At 48.8% G+C, this 25113-nt stretch overlaps 1 protein-coding gene across 1 annotated transcript; it reads right to left on the minus strand.

Moving 5' to 3' along the window:
• Positions 1–3972: 3972 nt before the first annotated feature.
• Positions 3973–16686, minus strand: LOC137144808 (RING finger protein 112-like). The gene is given in 11 exon segments (XM_067535294.1): positions 3973–3996; positions 4413–4487; positions 6283–6336; positions 7323–7453; positions 7608–7737; positions 10629–10685; positions 11777–11827; positions 12072–12176; positions 12496–12633; positions 13881–14093; positions 16678–16686. Coding segments are annotated over 11 exon segments (987 nt in total).
• Between the last annotated feature and the right edge of the window lie 8427 nt (positions 16687–25113).

A 25113-nucleotide genomic window follows, 5' to 3' on the forward strand; every position in this document is an offset into this window, starting at 1 on the left:
GCATTGTGTGCTACACAGGTGTCCATCCAGTGCAGCCAATCTCATACCAAGGGTGTTACAACTGGTGCGCAAGGGGGATGTAGGTGAGATATGTTAAAGCATGTTTTGCATGCCTACATGTATTTTCACAAGGTGTACCTTTGGGGTTTCCAGCACTTGGCTTCTATAATTTTCTTTTAACACCAAGTCCCCGACATCGTATTCTTTGGGCTTGGGAGCACAATGTACAACTACACTCAGATAGGTGTTTATGTACATCACTACACTGGCAGAGGGATTCACTAAAACCCATTTTGGATAGTATATCTTCAGCGCAGTAACAGGTGTCTTTCCCTTCATCAGACGAAATATCCCCATGTAGTAGTAACTAAAATCGGCTTTGCTGTAAATTACTTTAGACCGATTTTGACACCATAGTAGTGTGGTGTTCCTTTCCTCTCCAGTCCAGTTCATTCTGTATAGATAACTCAAATCATCTCGGCTGGCTTCCTCTAGGTGGGGGTACTCATTTTGATGACAATTGTGAGTTGCACCTCAAAATTACAAAAAGCCATTATCTTAAGTTCCAAAGCATCTTCCCCCAGCCACATGGTAATTGGCAGGAGTACAATCCTGCAACATTTGTCTAAAATTGCACCATCTATCCTGTTCACACCAGCATAGCACAACAAACACACAAATTAAAACCACAATGGCAAGAACACCATAAAACTCTCCCTCATATTGCACAGCTTAAACTTCTGCTGGGGCTGCATCGCAGCCCAGATGTACCTGTGCCCCGAGTGCCATCACCCCTGTTCCGTGCACAGAATTATCCCGGACACAAAGGTCAAAGCCTGGTGGAGAAAATCAGACACACACCACATGAGGGGAGAGATACAGAGTGGGTGAGACCTGGGGATGCTGGAAACCCCCCTAGGAAACCCAGCTCTGATCCAGCTGCAGGGTGGGGGACTGGCTGGCTCCTGGGGTGGGGAACGGGACATGTGACTTTGGTCTGGGGTAGAGGGGCCTGGCTAGCTGAGGGGTGGGATCCCAGTTCTGACCCTGCTCTGTCCCTGCAACCCCATCATCTAACCCCAGGAGATGTTGGGAAAACCTGTTAAAAGCCGAGGTGTCTTTTTCTCAGGGTCTCCCTGGAATCCATCTTCTAAGAAATTGATCATTCTGACTTCAGAGCAGGGTGTGAAAGTGAGTAGGAAATAAGGCTCGAGGCCACCCACTGCACAATGAGGAGAAAACAAAATCTCAGACACCAAGCACTGAATCCTGGGGAAAACAACAGAATGTGATCATGTAATTACATGCCAATGCACACACATAAGGGGGCAGTGTTAAGGTTGTGCAGGCAATCTTGATCCTGGCAATGCCTATTTTCGGACTGCTTTGCATTACAGCTGTCACATGCCTTTAGCGTAGGAGAAAGGCAGAGCAAGAAGCAATGGCTGGAAGTTAAAGCCAGACAAAAACCAATGAGAAATAAAGCACCAGTTTTTCACAGCGCGAGAGAGTAACCACTGGGACAAACTCCCGATGGCTATGGTGGATTCTCTGTGCCTTGATGGCTTCCAGTCCCAGCTGGAGGCCCCCCTGGAAGGTGTTTAGTTAAAAATCACATAGCAGGGGCTCATGGTCTGACTGTTGTATTGATGGCGATGCCCTTTCACTGTGGGAGGCTGCAGCTCTTTTGGTTTCCTGCCACCTGATGTTGCAACTTGCCACTCACCTCCCCACCCACATACATCCCAGCCGTAGTGCTCACCCCAACCCCCACCCCAACCCGTATGGCCACTGCCTCGGGAAGGCTTAGCTCTGCAGCCTCACTGGAAAAAATGCTGAGTGCCTGATCCCATTGCCATGGGTGATTGGTGAAGCTTCTCCTCAGGAAGACTAGCTCCCTGTCTTGCCTCTTCTGCCCCAGGCCCTGCCCACACTCATCCCCGCTCTACCCAAGGCCCCTCCCCAGGATCCACCTCCCTCTCTCCATCACATGCATCTCCCTACATGTCCCTGGATGACTCCTCCTCTCCTCTCCTTCCCCCCTACCCTCCCCGCTCCCCTTCCAGCATGAGCTGCCACCTATGTGTGCCTCGTAGGCAAGAACTAGGTCAGCACGAGATGGGAGCCACCCTAGAACGACTCACTCAGCCTGTTCCTCCCTGCCTGGCTGACTATGGGCAGTGACCGTACCTACAGACCCAAGTGTTGGAGGAGTACATTAAACAGACCCCTCCCCCCAGGGAGCTTGGAAGAGACACAAGATGTTTGGGCAGGAGGAAGGAGGGTTGCAGCACCCCTGGGAGATGAGATGAGATGGGGGAGAAGCTCCATATCCCAGCAAAAAGTCCTGGTGGGTGGCTGGACACCCTCCCTCTGTCCTGTGCCGTGGTGCTGCTCTGGCGTGTGTCTGCTGCAGTCACCCCTCCCGTGCAGCTGGGGTCTGTCCCATGCTGTCCCATGTCTGTCCCATGCTTGTTCAGCCCCCAGTACTACTACTGAAAAACCCCAGGTATCTTCACAGTGCTGAGCGCTCCCCAAAACACACTGCCCTCCCGCCAAGCCCAGCCAACCTCCCCAGAACTGCAGCACTACCCCTACCCTTAATTGTCACCAGCCTGCGATCAAGCCTTAAATGACGGATGGTCCAATGTCACACGGGACGTCTGGGATGAGGGCCATTAATAAAACCCCAAATCTTCACATTGCTAGCTCAGCTTTCAACACCAAGCCATGCTGCTTCTTCCCTTAAATTTTATTTTCCATTTCCCTTAACTGGAAAACAAATGAGTGTCTTTGAAGGGACTCTTAATTGATCACTGAACATGCTGGGCTGTGCATGTAGGGTAGTTAATTCAATGGTATTTGTGGTACAGTACAGTTCATAAAGGAATCCAAGAATTTCAATGATTCCTCGTTTCACACAGGAATTGTGTGTGAGTTTTTTATGACGTGTCCTTTTAGAGAGACTTGTGTGTCCCCGTGCCCCCAACCCCCACCCCCCCGGACTATTGTACTCACTGCCCATTAACGTGGGTGAGGTAATTTATTGGACTAACTTCGGTTGGTGAGAGAGGCAAGCTTTCCAAAAGCACCCCCTCTTTTAAAAGTGACCTGGCCAGCCTTCCCATTTCAGCACCCCGCTTAGTTGAGTTGCTCCAGCATCATCACAGCAGCAGGAGGAATCCCACAGCTGGGCCAGGTACAGGAGCCACTAGCCAAACATCAGTCAAAAAGGCAGAGGCTGTAATGCAAGAGGCCTGCAGACCACATTCTGTATGAAAGCCAATGCAGTTTGCATACATATGTTTGGGACCTTTGGCCCAGATAAGTAATGATGTGTTAAAGGATAAGATGCATATATGGTCATAACCTTTACCCTAGATAAGACAGGAGGCACCAAAACAGGGGGGGGGCTACCCAGGTTATGCCCCAAATAAACTTCACAATCACACTACAAAATCCCTAGCAATAGCCCGTAATAACAAAGGGAAGATCAGTGAACCATCTGGAAAGAAGACATGCGTCAATAAAACGCACTAACCTGCCAGCCTATACAATAAGTGTACCCTAATAATTTGGGGGGTGAAGAAGCCAAGTTTGGACATAGAAGGAGGACCCATATACCCATCTTATTCAACGTATAAAAGGGGAAAACCAGGTTACTTGGGTGCGATCGTCAGCTAATCCTTCTTTGAGCTTCTTCTTCTTTTAGACTTCTTTTGGTGTTTGCTAGGATCTTTTATCCTTAGTTCATACTTAGTATTATCTGTAGTCTTAATCTTATATCTCTTAGTTCTCTAGCTCTCCCCCCTTCCATTCAAGAATTGAGGTACTGAACATCTCTCTTGACCGAGTTATCAGGGGAGGGTGTGAGTATATTAATCCAAAGTATACGATATATATATGTATTATATGTGCCTTAGAACAGGACTGTAATTCTAACCATTATCCATTAGATTTGTCATTTGTCTATCATTCTATGTCATTCAATAAAACCTGTAAATTATGCATATTCGGATATCAGTGTGAGCTTTCCTGTTGTGCACCCCAGGGGTCCTTGTAAAACTATTTGTAGCCTGATTTTGGGACTAGAACCTCATTATCTTCTGATCAGATCCACTGACGAGCCTATAACCCCATTCAATTACAAAACGCTGAAAATCAGGCAACAGTCGGCACCCCTGGCTCATCTATGGCCGCTCTGGCTACAGCACAGCAACTTCCCCTCACTCCACTGACTGAGATCAGGGTCCCCCTTCTGCTGGAGTTGGGGTCTCTCATCTCTGCAGCCACCCTGGGAGCAAGAGATATGAACTCCCATCTTCTTCCCCAAAGCCAGGAGCCCATAGGGCTGGCCGGGATGGTGTCCTGGGGTTCCTTACCTGGAGACACAGCCTCCTGCACAGACTCACCTTCTCACTTAGAAAGGAAGCGTGGTCCATGCAGGCTCTGTCCATGGCTCTCTGGTTGTGGAAGGTGATGGCCAGCTGTGCAGGGAGAACAAGACTGGGCTGAGCTACCGTTTATGGGACCCTGTCTCCACCTTGGGGTCATATCTTCCACTGCAGCAGATTCATGTAACAGAACGACACCATTATCCAGTGTGGCAGAGACTTGGGGCTTCTAGTGCCGCTGGTCTCCAGTTTGATACTCACGGCGGCCCAGCTTCAGGTCCTTTCCCCGCCCCAACCTGCACTTTGCTATTGTGGCTCCGTTCTGTAGCTGAGAACTGTGGAAACCCCTGCCCCAGCCAGGCTCGGCCTGAGGCTGATGCCCAACAGAGCATCAGTGACACCGGATCTTGCGGGTCTGCTGGCATTTGGGGGCTGTTGTCGATCTCGGGGAGGCAGATTGTTTGGGTGCGAATCTCAGCTCTGGTGTGGGGTGGGGGGAAGGGTATTGTTCTGGGCTGACTGAACCCTTGCTATGAAGCAGGAATGACTCCGGAATAGTCTCTGCTGTGGCGCTGTTCTGGAGTGGCTATTGCTGAGTAGTTATTCCGGAATAGCTAGGCCGGTCTATTCCCCTGTATAGATATGCCCTCCCCACACCAATTCTCCTCTAGAAGAGGGCCTATGTAGCACCTGTCCCAGCTGACACCCAAGCTTGTATCAGGTTTACAATGGTGCCATGGTGCTGGGCTCACACTCAGAAGAGGCCAGCGCCCGGACTGTGGTCCCACCCCCACACCCATGCTCCACCGTGAGACCCTACCCCCGCTTGGCCGCTTCTCACTGAGGCCCTGCCCACGGCTTTTTCCTCTTTGCCCCCTCTCCCTCTCTTCCCCTGCTTGATCCTCTCCGCTCTGTAGGAGCGGTGAGCAGGGCCTTAGGGGGAGAGGCTGAGTGGGGATGGAGCATGGCAGGGACTTGGAAAGAAGGGGCAGAAAAAGGGTGAGGGCTCAGGGCAGAGCTTGGGCAGAGTGGGAGGCCCACAAAAGTTTAATCCAGCCGTGGTCCCAGCCTGGGGCTCCAGCATCTACACTGCATTAGGCGGGTCTGGGTGCAACCACCCGTATCCCAGATTCCCAACTTCCCTCCCCAGCTATGGCTGCCCTTTCCCCCTGTTGGTGGTGCAGCCTGGGAAAACTGGACTGTCCTCCTAACTTCACTGACCAGAGGAGAAAGAAAGATGACCTATGGGATTGTGGGATACTTTCAGTGGCCTCCCAGAGGATGAGTCCAGCAGGGCTGTGTCTACACTTGAAAACAACAGGGCTTGAACTCTGACTTCCAGCTTGACTCTGGCTCAGACCCTCCAGCCCTGTAGGGCCCTGGGATCCGAGTCCCTGATTCCATTGTCTTCTGAGGTTGGGCTCATGGGAGCTGCTCTCCCACCAGAGTGCCTGACCCACGGAGAAGAAAGGGGCATGTGAGGAATGTGAATTACAGTTCCCAGGAGCCACCTTGGTGACACTGCCAAATGAAACCATTTGTGGGGATTGGAGGAAACTCAATGGTTTCTGCAGAAAAACAAAAAAAATCCCCATTTTCCGGCCAGCTCTGATAAAGGGCTCTCATTTTCACACTAATACCCACAGGATTGGTTCATGTTAGGGGCTCACTGACTGGAGACATGTCCATTGCTGGGTGACCTGTCCAGAACCAGTGACCCTCTAGTCTAGTTAAATTCTCCTACCCCAGAGTCCAAAAACCTGAGATTTTAGCAGATCCTTTCCCAGCTGCCTTCAGCAGGATGGACCCAGCTCCCAACACCACCGCAGCCCTGACATGGAGAGGAGACGGGAGACACCCACGGTCAGGCCAGAGGCAGAGAAAGTACCTGACAGGGAGAGGAGAAGCCAACGTGAAATTTCTTCATCACATCAGATAAATTCTGCAAAGGAACCAAAACAAACCATCATGTCACAGACTCCACAGGGCTTAGAAAGGCTGGGAACAGTGCTGAGATGCAGCCCCCTCTGAAGGTGGGGTAAGCTGGGGAACAGTCACACAGTGATACCTGTTTGCACTGCTACAGACTGGGGAATGACTGACTAGTAGCAAGAAAGGACCTGGGGGTCACAGTGGACAAGAAGCTGGATAAGCAGTGTGTCCTTATTGCCAAGAAGGCTAATAGCATATTGGGCTGCATTAGTAGGAGCATTGCCAGCAGATGGAGGGAAGTGATTATTCCCCTCTATTCAGCACTGGTGAGGCCACATTTCGAGTATTCTGTCCAGATTTTGGCCCCCCACTACAGAAAGGATGTGGACAAGTTCTGCAGGAAAGGACCTGGGGGTTACAGTGAACAAGAAGTTGGATATGAGTCAACAATGGAGAGACTCCAGCAGAGGGCAACAAAAATGATTAGGGGGCTGGAGCACAAGACTTATGAGGAGAGGCTGAGGGAACTGGGCTTGTTTAGTCTGCAAAAGAGAAGAGTGAGGGGGGATTTGATAGCAGCCTTCAACTACCTGAAGGGGGTTTCCAGGGAGGATGGAGTTAGGCTGTCCTCAATGGTAGTAGATGACAGAACAAGGAGCAATGGTCTCAAGTTGTAGGGGGTGAGGTCTAGGTTGGATACTAGGAAAATGTTTTTCCCTAGGAGGGTGGTGAAGCACTGGAATGGGTTACCTAGGGAGGTGGTGGAATCTCCATTCTTAAAGGTTTTTAAGGCCTGGTTTGACAAAGCCCTGGCTTGGATGGTTTAGTTGGGTTTGTTCCTGCTTTGAGCAGGAGGTGGGACTAGATGACCTCCTGGGTTCCCTTAGAAGCCTAATCTTATAGGATTCGATGATGGTGCATAGGTCGTAGGGTCATCGACTGCCAGGTGAGAGCATCCCCATCCCAATCCCTGCAGCACACCTGTCCTGTCCCCACCTTTATCTTGGCAGCGAGCTGTGTCCCGGTGAGCGGCTCCCCATGCTGGTCCATCTGGACGTGTTGCCCAACCGAGCCCACCAGGGCGGTGATGTAGCCCCTCAGACTCCCCTGGAAATCCTCATCCATGTCTGCAAAGGGGAGAAAGGATGGACGACGGTGGGGAATGTAGGGCCTGTCTGATCCCCTTTCTCTCCACCTTCCACGCGTGGGCAGGAGCAGCAACCCAGTCGCATTGACCTGCACATGGCAAGGAGGTCAGAGCCGCTCTGTCGGGTCCGTTACCTCTCAGCCTTCCCTCGCTGCCAGTCATGATCCCTTTGCCAGGAAAGGGCATCAGGTAACAGCGAGTGCTGCTTCTGCTCAGCGTTTCCAGGGCCTTGGGGTGTTTGCAAGGGGACATCGCCGCCAGCATCTTCCAGAGCCAGGGGGAATCGTTACATTGACACACGATACACAGTGTTAGCGTTAGCCAGAGCTGCTGGGCAGTAGGAGAGGGTCTGGAGGAGCCCTGCCTGGTTTGTGGCAGATGTTGGGAGGGGTGCAGTGAACGAGGCAGGGGATGGCAGGAAGAGGAAGGAGTGGCTCTCAGTCCCAGTCTCCCCCTCCCAGGTCCCAGCATCTCCAGACACCTTGTCCCAGCCTGCTCCTTTCCCACCCCCTGGCCGGGCTTTTCACCTCTCCACACTGCAATGAAGCCACTTCCTCCTCACGCTGCCTGGGCTCATTGTAAACACGGGGTGAAGGTGCCCCTGCTCTCAGTTCTGGCACCTAGCCTGGGCAGGAATTACAGGGAGACTCCAGCATTGCTTCTGCAGCCCCGGACGGACTCTTTGGAGACTGCAGCAAATAAACTCTAGCACGGAGTTCTCAACCTTTTTGTACTGGCAACCCACATTGAACTTCAAACACAACTGTGACCCCCCTACTTGAAAAAATTGTGACTCCCCCCATCTTATCCTTGGGCCTGAGCCACTCTGGGCTGAAGCATGTACCTTAGCCTTGCGGCGTTCCCTGTGGCAAGGGGGCCCTGGATAATTGTCCTGCTTGCCACCCAGTAACACTGGCTCTGCACTTGCGAGCCCTGAACCCATCCCACAGCCCCCCTGGTGGTCACATCCTCCCAGATTGAGAGACACTGACCTAGCAAGTCTCTCTTGAGTATTACTTGGCTTGGCTTGTTACTTGGCCAAATGTAGGGGGATTGTCTTGGGAACAGCCCAGGGCATATGTCTGACACACAGGCCACCCCCAGCCAAATGTCAAGTGCCTGCTCCGAAGCAGGAGGGGGCTAGAGATGTTCAAAAGAGAAGAACATCTGAATTTTTCTTTCAATATTGCCCAACCACGTGTTTTTCTTTAGCCTGATTCTCAGAAACAGCTGGATGGATCACTCGATGATTGCCTGGTCTGTTCGTCCCCTCTGAAGCACCTGGTGTGACACACTGCCCCAGCATGTACACCCTTGTGGTGTGATTGTGTATCATTCTTGTTCATCCTAATAGTGTAATTGTGAGCCAGAGAGATGTGTAAGCAAACCAGATCTGAATCCATTTTTTTACTAATATTTGCCAATTATATATTGATATTTGCTAATTGCCCTGTGTGATTTTTAATGTAATATTAGAAATGATTATCTGTTGTTTAATGAATTTCTTTTCTGCTTGGTATAAGTGAACTGCATTTTGTTAGGTTTCTTCATTCTGCTGTGTTTCTGAACCTTGGATTAGTTGCTCTTTCGGTATGAGTGAGGAATGTGTGTGGGGTTTAAATAGATAACGAGAGATGCCAGCACAAACCATTCGGACAACAAAGAGGGGAATAAAGATGCCAGCTGCAACTATCACCCTGACCCTGAAGGCCGAAGAATGCAGAAAACAACCCTAAAGCACGGGAGAATCCATCCTGAGAATGTAACAAAATGTGAAATAAGAAAAGGAGAGGGCACGCTTGCCACTGACTGGTGCCTGGCTACCATACAGAATCTGAAGGCAGCAGGACACATCAAGACCCATAGACTTACATGAGAGCCAGTGACTATAAAAATGGGTTGAGAACATGGAAACTTTGGGTTCGTTCTGCAATTATCATCAAGGACCATCGGATTGCGCACCGACAGAGGCCTGGCTCCCAGCTCGTTCTCAGCCTATCTGGTTAGTAGGTTGGCTTGAGCAATGCATAATAGGGACTGGTAATTTTACTATATCCACCTCCACAACTCTTGGGTGTGTGAATGTGAATGCAATAGCCTTTTAAGAATTTTTTTGTATTTACAATAAATTGGCTTGTCTTCTGAACAGATCCCACTGATCATTTCTTTTACAAGTATAACATAATTGTGTATTGTGTAATGCAAAGTATGTCACATAACATGTTTTTGGAATGCTCATGGTGTACTGAACTTTATTGTTATAGTAGTATGTTTTTTGCAATATCATATGTATGGCTATGAAGCTCTGCTATGTAATATTCCCAAATGTGTGCCTCATGGCTTGAAGCAGATTCAGGCAAAACCCTCCAAAAGCAAAGAGGTAGCTCATGCCTCACAAAGGCATGCGTAAAACAACCCAGTTCTGCTAGGAACAACAGACTAGCCTAAGCACTGATAAGGGGTACTCATGTGACTCAAATGGAGGAATCCATAGGACATTATCTGTCACCTGACCCCAGGGGGTGGCGAAGAAACATGTTAAAAGAAGAGATGTTTTGCTATCTCTCTCTCTTCCTCCTCCATCCTCAAACATGACCAAAGAGCTGAAACGCTGACCTGGGGAGAGACTGGCTGCAGGTGGACCAGCCAGCCTGTGGTGAGAGTCATCTAAGACTGAAAGGTTGCTGAAAGTGTTCACCTTAGTTTAAAATGCGTTTGGCTTCTTTTTCACCTTGTAAAATCTGATCTACTTAAAATCTTTCTGTACTTAATACATTTGTTTGTTTTATCTAAAGCAGTTTGTGTGGTTTGAAGTGTGTTAAGAATTCCATTTCAAGTGACAAGGCTGATGCATATCAATTTCTTCGGTAATTTGACAAACGTATGACCTTGCAGTGTGCATTGTGCAGCATGTAATTGTAAAATGGCAATTCCTAGGGTTGCTTCTGGGACGGGGGCGTTTTCGCCAGGGTCATTCTAATCCCAAGTGGCTGGCTAGAAGCACTCACTCACACAGCGAAGATGGGGTGATGCTGTGTTACTAAGTATTGGCAGCGGAGTGGCATAGAAAGTCCCTATAACGATGCGCATAGGGGAGAGGTGCTATGGGGGGATATGTGGGGCAGGGCAGGTGGTGAGGCATGACGCTGTCTCACCTGAATGGGCTCCAATCCGTAGGCCTCTCCCACCACTTCAGCCACATGCAGAAACATCTGCAGAGCAAAGAGAAGGGTGCAGGGTGAGTCTGGGGCTCCATAGGCATTTACCATGGGGAGGAGGGGATGCTGCCTGTGGAAAGAAAGGGGTCTTGCAGCCTCATCCCCCCATCTGAGCCACTCCCTTCACCCGTCACAGAGAGCAAGGCCCAGCGAGCATGAAGAAAAACTGGAGATGGACAGAGACGCTTTCACAGGCCGCAGAGAAGCAGGCTGCACCCGGCCAAGGGAGTGTGTGGGGAGGCTGGGGGGCCACAGAGATCTGGTGCCAGGGGATGGCCATCGGTGCACACCCCTCCTCCACACACTGCGCCCCATGGAGGGGCAAGTCTGGTACCAGGGCTCTGTGGAGTTGGGACGCAGGTCAGATCAGTGATCCCAATGTGGGGGTCCTTTCCCTGAGGCATTCCCGGGATGCACCCCGCTCCCCACACAAACAGCACTGCCTCAGGCTGACAGATGCCAACACTCTTTGCAGAGCCCCAGGGTCAAACCACGGCTATGCTCACGGCTTAAATGATCTCAGCCATGCCGCGTTTACCTAGGCTCTCCCCGGGTCTCCGTCACTCTGTGTTAACCAGGTTTTTGCCAGTGACTAGACCCGGGGCAGCATGGACGGATACAATCCCTTCCTGAGCCGACCCGTCCCATGCAAAGAGATTCCACCCCCCAGAGTATGTCCGAGGGCAGGACGTGGCAGAAGCTGCAGGTGGTAGTGACCTCGCTAAGGGCGCGACCCAGCGGGGCTGTTGCTGGATAAGAGCCTGAAGAGAAGAGCAAAGCAGACTAAGGTGCAGAGTGACTGCCCCAGGCCCTGGCCCCACCAGCCTTCCCATCAATGGCAAAGCGGGGCTGGCAGGAAGTGGTGGATCCTAACTTTGGCCCAGTGGCCAACCCCGGACACCTGGGAGCAGAGAGCCAGGCTGGGCTGTGTGGGCTGACTCAAGAGACCTACGTAAACATGGGAGAGTCAGATTCTCTCTCTGGGCCTCAGTTTCCCCAGAGGACCAATTGGGAGGGAAAATAATCCTGTGGGGCCAACGGAGAAACCGGCATGGCCATGTTCTGTGTCGCCTGCTCTGCCTCACCTCCAGGTATTCGAGATCCGTGTCCTTAGCCTGACTGCCAATATTCAGTATCTGCAAATAATCATGAGACAGACAGAGCTACAGCCACGAGCAGTGACAGCCCGCCCAGGCCATGTCAGCCCCCGGGCAGCACAACACCCCTAGTGCCGCACGGGGCATTGGGGCCAGCCCTGTCTGCTAAGGAAGAGCGCCCCCTACTGAATACTCGCTGCACTCCCTACAGCACTTGACCCCCTGCTGGACCCACATCCCACTCCCTGCAGCGCAGCACAGCACCCCCTGCTCAGCCCCCAACCTGGTAGGATCTGAGCAGCATGGACAAGGCGGAGAGTTTGATGCTGGTCTCCTTGTTGCTTTCAATGTCCATGGAGCCCTCGGTGTCTATCAGCAGCACGGCCACCTGGGGGACAACAGTGACAGCCCCAGGTCAGCTCTCAGCTTTGTGCAGTAAGTCACGGCTCCTCTGTTTCCCACAGCCTGTCCCCTGCTCAGCCCCTGTGGCACCTGGCATCTTGTTCCAGCCCGCCCCAGTGTTAGATCCCGCCTCTCGCGCTTCTCCATTCCCCCCATTATCCATCCCACCAGGTTATCCTGGGCTCTTTCATGTCTCCATCCTTCCTGCCCTATTTCTCCCATTCCCTCTGTTCCCAGCCCTCTACCCTCTTCCCTCTTTCCCCTTTTCCTCCTCCCCACGCCCCCATGACCTCCTCCCCACTTACTTTGCCCCCCTTGTCCGGGACCCAGAAGGGCTGACTCCATGCCCACACACCCTCAGTGACTCTCTGTATGTCCATGCGACACTCAAATCCCTCCAGGGGCTCATGCTCCCGGCCCATCCATGACGCTTCGCTCGCCTGCTGGAAGGAAACACAGGCGTGAGGAGTGGGAGATACCGTGCAGGGTAGGAGAGGAGAGTGACTGGTCTCCCCTACACCCAGTGTGCAAACTCTTGGGGCGGAGGCAGAAACAGGGGTTAATTGCACTAGTGTGGGGTGGGGAGGAATACATGGTGACAGGCGTGCCCAGAATCTGACAGACAGATCAACAGAACCACTGCCACCTAGACAGAGAGACAGACAGACACACTGAGTTCTAAACAGACACACAGGCAGACAGAGAGCCATGCTTGAGTCCAGGCAGACAGACAGACAGACACTAATATCAGACAGAATTCCAGGCAAACAGATACGCTAGGGTCCAGCCATAGCCCCACCTAAATGAATATGTTGGACAGGGCGGTGCTCACAGATGCATGTGCATCTCTGAGCCCTCCAGCAGGGGGCAGAATGGGGCCGCTCACACCCACAGCTCACAGAATCATAGTATATTAGAGTTGGAAGGGACCTCAGGAGGTATCTAGTCGAACCCCCTGCTCAAAGCAGGACTAACCTCAGCTAAATCATCCCAGCCAGGGCTTTGTCAAGACGCGGCTTAAAAACCTGTCAGGATGGAGATTCCACCACCTCCCTAGGTAACCCATTCCAGTGCTTCACCATCCTAGTGAAAAACATTTTCCTAGTATCCAACCTAGACCTCCGCCACTGCAACTTGAGACCATTGCTCCTTGTTCTGTCATCTGCCACCACCATCCTCCCTGGAGCCCCCTTTCAGGTAGTTAAAGGCTGCTATCAAATCCCCCCTCACTCTTCTCTTCTACAGACTAAACAAGCCTAGTTCCCTCAGCCTCTCCTCATAAGTCTCGTGCTCCAGCCCCCTAATCATTTTTGTTGCCCTCCGCTGGACTCTCTCCAACTTGTCCACGTCCTTTTTGTAGTGGACTGGACACAATATTCCAAATGCAGCCTCACCAATGCTGAATAGAGGGGGATAATCATTTCCCTCGATCTGCTGGCAATGCTCCTACTAATGCAGCCCAATATGCTATTAGCCTTCTTGGCAACCAGGGCATACTGCTGACACATATCCAACTTCTTGTCCACTGTAACCCCCAGGTCCTTTTATGCAGAACTGCTACCTAGCCCGTCGGTCCCCTGTCTGTAGTTGTGCATGGGATTCTTCTGTCCTAAGTGCAGGACTCTGCACTTGTCCTTGTTGAACCTCATCAGATTTCTTTTGGCCCACTCCCATCCCCGCTTACACTCACCAGGCTCTGGAGCCGGCGCAGCAGGTAGTTCATCAGGAAGGATTTGCCTCAGCGCTGCTCCCCAATGATGGACACCAGGCAGACGGGGGAAGCCCCCACCTCACCCTGCTCCAGGCAGTGGCTCAGGGCCTCTTCATCCAGGATCAGGCCCCCTTCCTCATCCAGACGCACCAGCTGTACCGGGCGCCCTGGCTCTGGCTGAACTGCTGGCCCCTGCAGTAAGGAGAGAGCAAGGTCAGAACTGGGACCCCATCCCTGAGCCAGACAGGAACCTGCCCCGCGGATCAGATCTCTGTGCACCATTTCCATCCCCTGTGAGACATCCTTCTTCAACTGAGGACACCATAACTGGACACAGGATTCCAGCAGCGTCGCACCAGGGCCCAATCCAGAGGGAAAATAAACCTCCCTGCTGTTTCTTGTGATTCCCCTGTCTGTGCATCCTTAGCTGTTTTGGCCTCAGCATCTCATAGGGGATCACGGGGAGCTGATGATTCACCACAGCCCCCTGCTCTTTGTCAGCATCCCTGCGCCCCCCAAGAGAGGTCCCCAGCCCATGAGCATGGCTGACATTCTTTGGCTGTGTCACAGCGCGTGTTGTTTGCTTGTGCCCAGCAACCCTAGCAATGGGGCTGTTGGGGAAGCCAGGCTTTTCTCTGCTACCCACGGCCTGTCAGACACCGTGTGCTGGGGGCTAATAACCGGCTGTGTCACTCCCGGCAGGGGCACAAGCCCCCAAGAGGAGGCTGATCTCAGTCTGCCAAGGGTAGCTGGGGAGACACAGTCGCTGCTGGAGCCTGAGTCCAGGAGACACCGAGCTCAACCTCAGGAAAGGCTACGCTCAGGGCGTAGCAAGGAAATAGCTTCCTTCCCATCAGGCAGTGAGCTGGGAGCTGAGCTTTCCTCCTGGTGGAGTGAAAACAAAATCACCCTTTCACACCTGTAAAGCCCTGGGCGTGGGTGGAGAAACTGAGGCACAGAAAGGGGAAAGAACATGCTCTGCCCTAACTCCCCTCTTCCAGTGCTGGACTTTGATGACAGAGCTCCAAAGTCATCTCTTTTTCTGCTGGAGCCTCTTCCCAATTTCCCAGCCTGGGATCCCTCCCAACCACCAACATACCCGGAATGGGACCTGCTCTACCCGTCCTACCAGCAGTGATGCTTAAGTGAGCTCCAGGGCCGGCGTGATTCGTTTTTTCATCCTAAATGGATTTTTCCCCCAAGATAGATGGAAAATGAGATTTTTATTTCCCTCCTCTTAGGAGACTGTGAACAAAGAAGGTGAAAGACTAAGTAATAATCCTGATTTTGGCCTTGCTTTTTAGACTAGGAGGCAAACAAGAATGTAAATGAAGGCACAAGGTTAAATTTGCCCCTGCCCAAACAGAGCAAGAGTTTCGCTTCTCTGTAATAAGAGAGGATAAGGGGACAGACCCCAGCAGGAGTTTCTACAGTAATCAAGCAGCTCAGGGAGAGAGAGAGAGAAACGCTGACACTAGGAGAGAGGGACTGTAGCTAAATGTAACCTCGCTCCCTAACCCCTCCCATGAGGTATAAAGGATGCTCAGGTGGTATTAAAGACCCCAGACTCCCTCCAGAATAGAACGTGACCATATATTGCAAGGGGTGTTACCGGTGGAGGTAGGCCATACAGGTATAATTCAGCCTACCAAGAAGAAGGAAGGGAAGGATGGGGCTCTGTCAGCATATGGAGCCATAGTTAGGACATGGAGCTATGGTTGGGGGGGAATGAAACTATCGACATATGGAGATAGGCCCAGCTGGTGTGAAGGGCTACAAATACAGTTAGGGAAAAGGAAGCCCAACTGGTGTGAAGGGCTATGATTTTATGCTTGCTTGTTTAGCCCCAATAAACCCATCGCATAGCCTGCAGATTGGACTCTGGACTGTTATTTTCTGGCAAACTGTGTCTGGGAACTGAGAGGGAAAGAGCAGGGAGTCCTAACACCTCCATCTTTGGACAAAATCTATCAGGTTTTCATTAACAGAAGAGCTGCCAGCTTTTCAGGACAGTTGGGGTTTTCCTGCAATCCCCAGCTGCTGGAGGCATGGGATTGCTGCGCTGTGTTAAAACAAAGCAGTGAGCATCCAGCTCTCCTGTTCCCAGCGCTCGCACGTGGGGTTTGGTGGGGGAAGTTGGAAAGGGGGCTCTAAAGACCAACAAACAAATATAGATCCCCTCTTTTTTTTTAGGGGGGGGAGGGGAATAGCTGAGGGGACAGCACTACTTCCATGGGTTAGCTTATGCCTGTAAATGTCCTGATCATGGCTAACATAAGACAAGGCGCATTCTGGGGGACTCCACATACACAGGGATTTGCCCTGGTTTTAGCTGGTTTAACTGGTTAGAGTTCTACTGTGTCTCAAATCATGGCATGAGCCAAAGCGGGCAATGTTGGGGGTAGATTAGCTGCTGTCTCTGCTTGTCTCTCTGCTGGACAGACAACGAGGTCTCAACTGTCCCTGCCCAGCAGGAACCTGACCCCCAGCCACTGGGAATCTCCACCCCACAGAGAGCAAAGAACTCTCATGTAACTGGGCAACGCTTTTGGCCTTCCTTTTTAGGGAGGATTCTATCCTTGACTCTAGAGAGTTTGGGATTGTCATCTGAATAGTGATGGCTGGAGCAGGGAATGGGACATGGGGCCTTTCCCTTCCTTGAACTGACAGCTCCCACAGTGTCTTAGGTGTATGTTAATTGCTGCAATTTGCATTTCACTCCTTTGGGCTAAGCAGAGATCAGGACCGGTCCTTTCCTGGTCTCCCAGCTCTGTACCATGGCCATCACCTCATTGTCAGTATTAGTTCCCTTAGTCCTTTGGGCCTTGCACCTTCACACTGAGGGACCTCGTGATTTTCAAAAGGGGCTTAATAGAAAGAAGCAAGAGAGAAGGAGAGATACCAAAGGCCATTTCACCTTCTGTGCCCACACCCCCTCACACTCCCACACATCCCTGTCTCCCTTTCAGGCCCTGCTGCTTTCATCTATTCTGCACACCCTGTCTCTGCATCCTGGACCTTACCATGTCTGCGTTGTGCTACGCGTAACCTGGGTGGTGAATTTCATGGGTTTATAACACTTGGCTTTGGGATCATTTCTACCTGCTGGTAATGTAATTTACTTAATTTGCTCTGTCCCCTCAGCCATAACTCCATAGTGACAAAGCTTCGAATCTGGGATGTGCCTTGGTTTCTTCACTAAGAATCTCATCCATGCTCACTAAACCAGAAACCTAATGAGCATGTGGCCATGTGACGCTCCTAATGATTTGAAGATTGATAATTGTGACCAATGGAGATGTGGCCCTTCCAGTAAAGATCTCAAAACCTTTCATCACCATATAATTTTGACAGATTTCCACCCCGCCTTTTTGGTTTATGTCCTTCCCTCCAGTCTCATTTTTCGACATGTAGACTTTTGGCATGGTGGTCATTTTGAAATATTTTTATGCAGAACATTAGGACTGCTTGTGTGTGTGTGTGTATTTCACTTTTACAGCCATTTTAAAGGTTAGAATAAAAAAGTCTTTTTTCAGAAGAAAATACGCTTCTTGTAAATTTTAAACATAGTTTATTAACAGAGAAATAAAGTGGTAAGGCAGAAGTATGTTAACAGGCCTTTTTAGAAAAAAATGTTTTTATATATTAGGTTATTTTGAAATAAAGGCTGAAAAATCATTATGTTTTTTGAAGTAAAGGCATTAAAATTAGCAACAGAACGTGTTTTTAGAGAAAAATAATTTTATGAATTTAGGATATTTTGAACTATAGTCTGAAAATAACTGTATGTCTTTCAAAATAAAGGCATTAAATATTAATAATAGAACATCCATTTTTTTGAGAAAATAAAGCAGGGTGGGGTTAAAGAAGACACAAAGTGAGAGACGCTGTAGAACTGCTGAGAAAAGCAAAAGCCTTTCAGCTTGTTACAAAAAGAGAGAAAATAAATTCAGAAAAGCAGCAAAGAAAGTTTTAAAACAACAGGAAAGGCAGAAAGTCTGCATCACTGACCAAGCGGCAGACAGAAGAGGAGTGACAGAGGACGTGGAGAAAGCTGAGGTACTCAATGCCTTTTTTGCCTCTGTCTTCACAGACAAGGTCAGCTCCCAGGCTCCCGCACAGAATGGGAAGGAGGTGAACATCCTGCAGTGCTGAAGGGACAGGTCCAAGACTATTTAGAAAGATTGGACATACACAAGTCCATGGGGCCACATGCAATGCATCCGAGACCGCTGGGCGAGTTGGCTGATATGATTTCAGAGCCATTGGCTATTATCTTTGAAAGCTCGGGGCAATTGGGGGAGGTCCCTGATGATTGGAAAAAGGCAAATATAGTGTGCATCTTCAAGAAAAGGAAGAAAGAGGATCCAGGGAACTACAGCCAGCCTCACCTCAATCCCTGAAAAATCATGGAGCAGGTCCTCAAGGAATCCATTTTAAAGCACTTGGAAGAGAGGAAGGTGATCAGGAACAGTCAACATGGATTCACCAAGGGCAAGTCATGCCTGACCAAACTGATTTCCTTCTATGAAGAGGTGACTGGCTCTGTGGATATGGGGAAAGCAGTGGACGTGATATACCTTGACTTTATTAAAGCTTTTGACACAGTCTCCCACAGTATTCTTATCAACAAGTTAAAGAAGTATGGGTTGGATGAATGGACTATAAAATGTATAGAGAAATGGCTAAATCATCAGGCTCAACTGGTAGTGATCAGTGGCTTCATGTCTAGCTGGCAGCCGGTCACAAGCGGAGTGGCCCAAGGATCGGTCCTGGGGCCAGTTTTGTTCAACATCTTCATTAATGATCTGGAGGATGGGATAGATTGCACCCTCAGCAAGTTTTCAGATGACAGGGGGGAGACAGATTTGCCTGTAGCTGTTATCAAAGAGGAGAAAAGCAAGTTAATCCTGGGAAGGCAGAATACTTTTATTGTTTCACCTCACTTATGGCTAGAACACCAAAACCCCAAGGTTATTAAACAAACTAACATAGACAAATTATCTGAACAGAAGGCATGGCATAACAAAAGTGCTTGTAAATGCATGCTTGTAGTAGATTTACAATTAATGCTAATGTTAACTTTTGTAACCAATTTCTTGCTGATATCAAGATCTGTAAAAATGCACAATGGGCATGATCTTTTGAAAAAAGGGTACATAAGAACACACTATGTTATGAAAAACCTTATGGTTATGCTGTTTTGTTAAATGAAAATTCACTTTGTGTTGAAAAGCCTGATGATGTTAACATTTCACAGCTAATGTCTGTAACCAACCCTAAAACTCCCCGCAGCAGAAAACCCATTGCAAGCTTAGACTGTTGTGCAAAAAAGGGAAACTTAGGTACAAAACCTCATAGCCTTCATGGCTAAATGTCAGAGTGAATGCCCTCTGGAAAACATGAATGTCTACGCTCAGCTGACATGTGGGCCAGATCCTGGAATCTCTCTTCCTTGTCGCACAGGTCAAATACAGACTTGGAGATCAGGGTAGCTCCCTCCATGGGTGAGTTATTATTCTTCAAAGACAGGTTTAGGAACATTCCTTTCCTTGTCATAATTCTCCTGAGACTGACTCATGGTAATAACCTGATTAAACAAAGTTTCACTATCACTTCCCATAGACTGCTCAGACACATACATCCCCTCTCCACAAATCTCCCTGTTGATTACAGGTAATCCAGGAGATTCACATCCATACTCTTTCTGGGACTGGGGTATGATACTAAACTGGTTAAACATTGGTACTATGTAATTACCACACATATCCAAATTGTTATAAACTGGACAGGTTCTCTCCCAATTTCTGCTGTTCAGAGAAGCTGCACTTCCAGGATGATACAGTTTTTGCTGTTCTTTTATTTCTTCGATCTGGAGTTTAAGTCTGGTAACTTTCATCTGAGTTTGCAGCTTAAAAAGGCTATGTATCTGACTGAAATGTATCTGACTTCGTTCTTAGAATAAGATTCCTGTGCAGTGTGTGCAACCCAAACATTGGAGCACTTACTAGGACACTGAAAGTGAAATGAATTATAAGGAGTTGAATTGATTTTTCCCCCCATTGTCTACACTTAGAGCTAAAGAAACACAGAAAGTAAAGCACATAAGTAGTTACCAACAACATTAAATTTTTAAAAATTCTTTAATCCGTCAAGCAGCCATTTTGTAGCTGTGTGTCTGCCGTGCTGTGAGTCCTTCTCTTCCAACTGGTGAGTAATCTCAGCTCCTTTTCTACTTACTCTTTAATATTTCTGAGGCGGGCAGAGTCTGACAAACTTGAGTGCCTCAGTGAATTTCATTGGAGTGATGTTTGCTCTCTCAAATCCTTACAGCAAAACACTAGAAACCTCCTTCCCAGCTTAATATTTAATCATAACTCTTTGCATAAAACCAACCTTCAGTGCACATAAACCAAATCCTACATAAACCATTTGTGAGATTTGGCGGCCAAAATTTGTTCATTATGGATCCGTGCTGCTAACATCAATCATTTAATTACGCTCTAGATAGTGATTTTTTTAAGAGATTATTTTTTTAAATTTGGTATCTCAGCTATTTTTGAGCCATCATTAATTTCACCCCTTCCTCCATTTGTTAATTAATGCACAGACTTTCTCTTTAATACATCTTTCCCCCTTCACAAATGTTTAAATGTTCATCTTAAGTCCTGTAGTTTAGCATCAGCTCATTTATGTTAGTGGTGAATGATGATCAAGTTACAGCACATAATCTGAAAATTTCTTTCATGATGGAAAGATCTCCAAAAATACCATGCCCAGGAATAATCTAGAGCAGTGGTTCCCAACCTTTTTGAGTGAAAGCCCCACTAGTGAACACTAGGTAAAACACACACACACACACCCACCCCACTGCCCAGACCTGCCCCGCCCCCTCACCGGCCATAAACACATATCATGATAATAATAACACCACCACATTATATAATAGTAATAAATGACTCTTAACTGAGTAAGAAGCGAAGCCTTCCCTGGTGCAGCCGCCACCACATGCCCTGTGTGCCCCCCCCTTTTCCTGTCCCTCAGGGACTGAGCGTAATGGAGGCGGCTCTGGTGGATAGGCCGGGGCTGCTACAGGCCTCCACCAGCCTGGGGGTGTTCCTCTGTGGTCAGGGGCCTGGCTGGGGGAGCTGTCGGCGGGCCTGCTCTTCTGCTCCAGCTGGCAAGGAGCTTGAGGCTGCTGTGTCTGGTGTGGCGCTCAGGGGGGCTAAATCACCTCAATGTTACTGAAGCCTCACGGACCCCCTGGAATCTCTGGCAGCCCCCCAAAGGGGTCCCACCCCCAGGTTGGGAACCGTTGATCTAGTGATCATATAGCCGCTGTGCTGGCCCTGTATATAATGGAAACCACTTCAAGCCAGGGGGTACTGCCCCCACCACCCCCCAGCACCTTTAGTTCCAGCACCTAACCCCACCCTACCAATATCTGAAATGGCCGCCCTGCAACCACTGCCCTCAAGCAGTCATTTTGTAGCAGAGTGTGTGCTGAAATGGCGCCCCTGCCAAATTCGTACACACTGTGGCTCTGACTGGTTTCTAATGTCTTCTAAAACACAACACAGCAAGCACCATAGGAGGGCTCGCAAGTATTTAAGGGAATACAAGCCTATTCCCCTGCACACTACACTAAGTAACCGTGGGACCTTATTTCTTTAAACCGCATCCGCTCAGTCTTTCACTGTGGTAGCTCTAACTTAGGAGTGCTGTCTGCCACTGGAATGGTAGGTCTGAGACAAACCAATACACACTAGCCGTGCGATATAAATGAGGATGTTTTATGGGACACTTTAACAGCATCAACAGCAACAGAAAAATGCTGCTCCATGTGCCTGCAAGGAGACTGATGTACCATTTCTGTTGAAAAGCTAATGCTGGGTTACAAAAGGGGTGGGACACACAGCAAAAAAGAAATCTTAAAACAAACAAACAAAATCCCATTTGGCAGAAACAACCCACATTTTTAATGTAAGATTTCTAACTTCTTTTAAAAAGGAAAATTTTGAAAAAAAATCTAAAGATTTTCACCAATAATTATTTTTGGAAAAAAGGCTGCATTTTGACATTTTAAAAACTAGTTTGAAAAACATTCTAACGAGCTTTAATCTCTCAAATAGGTTTTACAAGTGAAGGTCAGTATCTTGATCCCTGATTACAGAAAGGGAAACTGAGGCACAGAGAGATTCAGTGACTTCCCCCAACTCTCACAGGGAGTTAAAGTCAAAGCAGATAATAAAACCAAGATCTTTCATTCCTACACTATTCACTAGGCAGTGCAGCTTCCTCAACCCTGTTATGTCTTCTAAAGACTTTGATAACAACCATGGTGAAGGACTTACCCGAAGACAACCAGGCACTTGCAGCTAGTTTGATTGAAAAAAAAACTGAATGGCTGGGGGCTGGGACTTGTACTAATTTTATTTAGATATTCAGTCTGACTGTAATCATGCTGACTGGAAAGTCTCAGCCAGTAAGAGCCCAGGACTGCTGTACAGAATGCAGATCCCTGCAATTTCTTTGGCTATCGCCTTCAGAATGAGCCATCCCTCTGCCTCAGTGTCTCAAGTCACGTAGTCACCAGAAAATGGAAAACCAGCCAGGTCAAGTTTCCATATTTGGTCTTTTACAGGTAACACATGTTGACAGTGTTTTTCTTGGCATGTCTTTAAATTACAATGTGACTATTTAAAAGCAGCTCAGAGTTGTTTCCCATGTATGTTTGTTCTGCTAACTTTCCTTCACTTTCCCTCTCCCTTTTACTAATTCTGTCCTACCTATAAAAATCCCCTTTAATTTTTCTCTCTTGATCCAGTCTTGTTCTTACCTCTAGAAACCACAGAGGGAAGAATATATTGCCAGAATTTTCCGAAACTTTGGGCAGGTGAAGGACTCTAGGGCCTGGTCTATACTGCAGAGTTGGTTGACGCAAGGCAGCTCAAGTCCATCTAACTCTGTAAATGTCTACACTAAAATTTTGCTCATGCCAAAATAACTCACCTGCTAAACCAACTTAATAGATCCACCTCCAGGAGTGGCATAGAGTTTAGGTTGACGTAGTCAGGTCGATGCAGTGTCAGAGCAGACATTGCGTTACTTATGTCAACTTTAGTGGCCTCCAGGATGTGTCCCACAATGCCCTGCCTTGATCACTCTGGTCACCATTTTGAACTCCGCTGCCCAGTGGCCAGGTGCACAGGTACACGCCCTACCCCTTTAAAGCCCCAGGAATTTTTGAAATTCCATTTCCTCTTTGCCTGGCATGGGGAGCTCAGTGACCAATTGCCCAGCTGAGCAGCCCGGCTCCACGCCGCAGACACACTCCTGTCTGGAATACACAGGAGGTGGTGGATCTCCTGGATCTGTCGGGAGAAGAGGCTGTGCAGAATTCAGTTCAGTTACCCTATCTGTGTATACTCATGCCCGGGGGCTATTGCCCTCTTATTTCCCCAACTCTCCCCCACGGGCTATAATCACCATGGTTGAGGCTGTATGAGGCCCAAGGAGACGTGAGAATGTAGTGCTTGCAAATTGTGGATCAAAGGAAGTGAGTCCAGTACACCAAGTTTCCATTTAGTGTGTGATACCTTCTAACCGCAGCAAACAGACACGCTGCAGACTGTGGTTGACCTTCAGGTTCAACAGTCCCGTGTTTGCCTCCCTACATAGCCCATAGAGAACTGCATTCTGGGACTTCCCTACGCTCTTACCCCATCTCCCGTGGCGTCCAGGGCCACTGCACAGCCCCTGCCGCTCCACCCTGCGGAGAGAACAGGCAATCCCAGAGCCACACACACTGCGCTGTGAACGCCAGCAGGATTTTTTTTTTGGTAAACGTAAACGACTGGTCTTTTCCCTTCAAAGGGTCTTTTCCCTGGATTTATAAAGTTTCATTCAGTTATAAATGAGACCGCTTGCACGGGGGTGGCATAAAAATCTATTTTTGGAAACTCATTCATCTTTATCAGTTCCCCACATATGCTGGCTGTGGCTGACATCATTCACAGATAATAGTAATAGGTCCCCCAACACTTGAAATACCACAGAAAAGTAGCCCTTTCTGGCGCTGTGCTGTGTGGCAAGGTGGTCTGGTACCAAAATAGGGATAGGAGTGCCGTGTACCACTCCACGCAGTTTGGGAACCCCTTTGCTGCAAAATCACCCACTCCGTTCTGCACATTGCCCAGACTGCACTGACCTGCAGGTTTGTGGGGATTTTTGAAAAGAGGGGTGAACCATTATGGGATGCAGATGAAATTATGGGATGAAGAACACTGCATTATGGGACATTGAAATCACGTTCCCCCTCACCCTGCATGATTTGTTTGGCCTGTGCTAGATGGGGGCGAGTTGCACAGTGCCAGAGCTACCCACAGTGCCCTGCTCTCTGCATTGATGCAAGTGCTGCTAGGGAGGGCGTGCGCTGCTGATACAAGGAACGTGGTGTGGATGCAGAAAAGCAATTTAATTAGTGTGGCGACCGTATGCCAACGTAACTTAGGTCAACAAAATTTTGTAGTGTAGACATGGCCTAGATAATTCAAACTGGTGATTGATACAAGACTAATAAGATAATTAGTAAGTAGTCCAATTTGTTATGTTTCGCTTTGGAGTTTTAGGCAGATGAAAGTTGCTTGTGTAAGGTAGAAGGGGTTGTTTTCTTGTTAGTCAAAACCACAGACCTCGTTCAAGCGAGCTAAAACCGCTGTGAGGAAATACATGGGACAAGCAGTTGCTCACTGACAAACAAGTGAGCCTAGGCACACAATTGAAACAGGCGGTAAAAAGCAGCAAGCTTTAGCGCAGGAGGTCCATTGGTAGCCGGGACCGATGGGAACGCCTGAATAATGAGGTGGATCCTCCTAGCTCTACTTTCAGTAACCAGCTGTTAGTTTCTAGTATTATCATGTCTAGTAGGGCTTATAGTTATGCTTAACAGAGCGTATGCGATTTATTACTATAGTAACGCAGCCCAGCCTTTGGGAAATAAATGTGCTTTTGGCTAAATTTCAACTCAGAGGCTTATTCAGAGATAAGGATCCAAATTTCCAACAGCAGGTAAAAGGGTTTTGAATAGAGCTGGTCAGAAACCGGGTGCTTGTTTCTGTGGAATATTTTAACTTTTTCCCAAAAAAACCCAAAAACCTAAAACTAAAATTGGTGAACTGAAACCCCAACAGAACGGTCACTTACCGGACAG

The sequence above is a fragment of the Emydura macquarii genome, unplaced genomic scaffold (assembly GCF_026122565.2).
Source record: "Emydura macquarii macquarii isolate MOO-44397 ecotype Brisbane River unplaced genomic scaffold, CSIRO-AGI_Emac_v2 contig_3485, whole genome shotgun sequence".
Lineage (NCBI taxonomy): Eukaryota > Metazoa > Chordata > Testudines > Chelidae > Emydura > Emydura macquarii.